The sequence below is a fragment of the Sinocyclocheilus rhinocerous genome, unplaced genomic scaffold, assembly GCF_001515625.1.
Source record: "Sinocyclocheilus rhinocerous isolate Xijiao unplaced genomic scaffold, SAMN03320098_v1.1 scaffold632, whole genome shotgun sequence".
NCBI lineage: Eukaryota > Metazoa > Chordata > Actinopteri > Cypriniformes > Cyprinidae > Sinocyclocheilus > Sinocyclocheilus rhinocerous.
Window position 1 is genome coordinate 544269 of NW_015639247.1, and position 1319 is coordinate 545587.

Below are 1319 nucleotides of genomic sequence, written 5' to 3' on the forward strand. Positions count from 1 at the left end.
TGTTATATATTAATGTGAACTGTTACAAATTAAGACAGCAGAATATTGCCATTGTACTTGGATGTAAGAAAGGAAAATTAAAATAAACAAAACAAAAAACAGGGTTCCCAAACCTCAGGGCTTGATGGGATTTCAGGTTGTAAAAAAAAAAAAAAATACTAATGCTAAATTCAACATGAAGAAAAAAATAACTAAGAATTAGGGCTGGGCGATATGGCAAAAAATGTAAATCTCGATTTTCTCAGAACGTTTGACCGATTTTCGATTTTTACGATTTCTAACTAGTCAACTTGAAAATGTGACTACAGCATGATTCAAGTAACTTCTTTATTAACCCTCTAGTTAAAGAAAATTCTATTCCAAGTTCACCACACACGTTGTCAACATGATGTAAATGTTAAACAAATCACTTGTTAAATGTCTTTGCAGAAAATCCATGCATGAACTACAGCTACTTCTTGTACAAACTTATATGTTCAGAAATAATATGAGGAAAATGCTTCAAAAAAATGACTATATACCTTCAATATAACAACGGTAGACTATTATTAGCTTTAAATGTTGCAGCTTTAGCATCCTGTCACCATGATGCAAACATGAAATATCAGACATACAGTAGTAGTTCTTTACAGGTTTTTTATTCGATTGCGCTGCTTTTCCCTTGTTTTTTCTATGTAAACATGGACTGTTTGACTGTTGCATGCATGCACTTTCTCATCCTGTTTTAATTATGTGCAAAACAAGCAGGTGTTGTGCGATTCATGAGGTTGGGTTGCAGTACTTATTTGAGATGTGGTGTCTCTGTGGCAGTACTCTCTGAAGCTGGAGAAGGGCGACTACGCTGTGCGTCTGCAGGTGCGTCACGAGCAGCAGAGCGAGCTGGAGCGTCTGAAGGACCTGCCGTTCCTCGTGTCTCACCGGCTCTCCAACACGCTCTCGCTGGACGTCTACGAGACGCACCGCGCTGCCATGCTGGCCAAGAAGGCGGCCAACTCCATCACACTGAGCCCCGGCGCGTCGCAGCCCTTCTACATCACAGCCCTGCCCGACGACAAGTGAGTGTCCCTACAGACCAGTGCTGGGGAAAGTTACTTTTAAAGGAGACATATTATGCCCCTTTTTTTTAAGTCTCTGGTGTCTCCAGAATGTGTCTGAAGTTTCAGCTCAAAATACTCCACAGATCATTTATTATATCATTTTGAAAATGCCTATTTTGAGTGGAAGCAGAAACACGCAGTTTTTCGTGCCTGTCTCTTTAAATGCAAATGAGCTGCTGCGCCCCGCCCCCTTTTCCAGAATAGAGCTGCGCCATTACAGCT

General features: G+C 40.8%; 1 protein-coding gene across 1 annotated transcript in view; it reads left to right on the forward strand.

The window, feature by feature from the left end:
• The window catches only part of LOC107751091 (tripeptidyl-peptidase 2-like), a 38575-nt gene that overhangs the window by 25255 nt on the left and 12001 nt on the right, over positions 1-1319 (forward strand). The window contains exon 21 of the mRNA XM_016566692.1: positions 811-1055. Within this exon, the coding sequence (XP_016422178.1) occupies positions 811-1055 (245 nt within the window). The remainder of the gene's footprint in view (positions 1-810; positions 1056-1319) is intronic.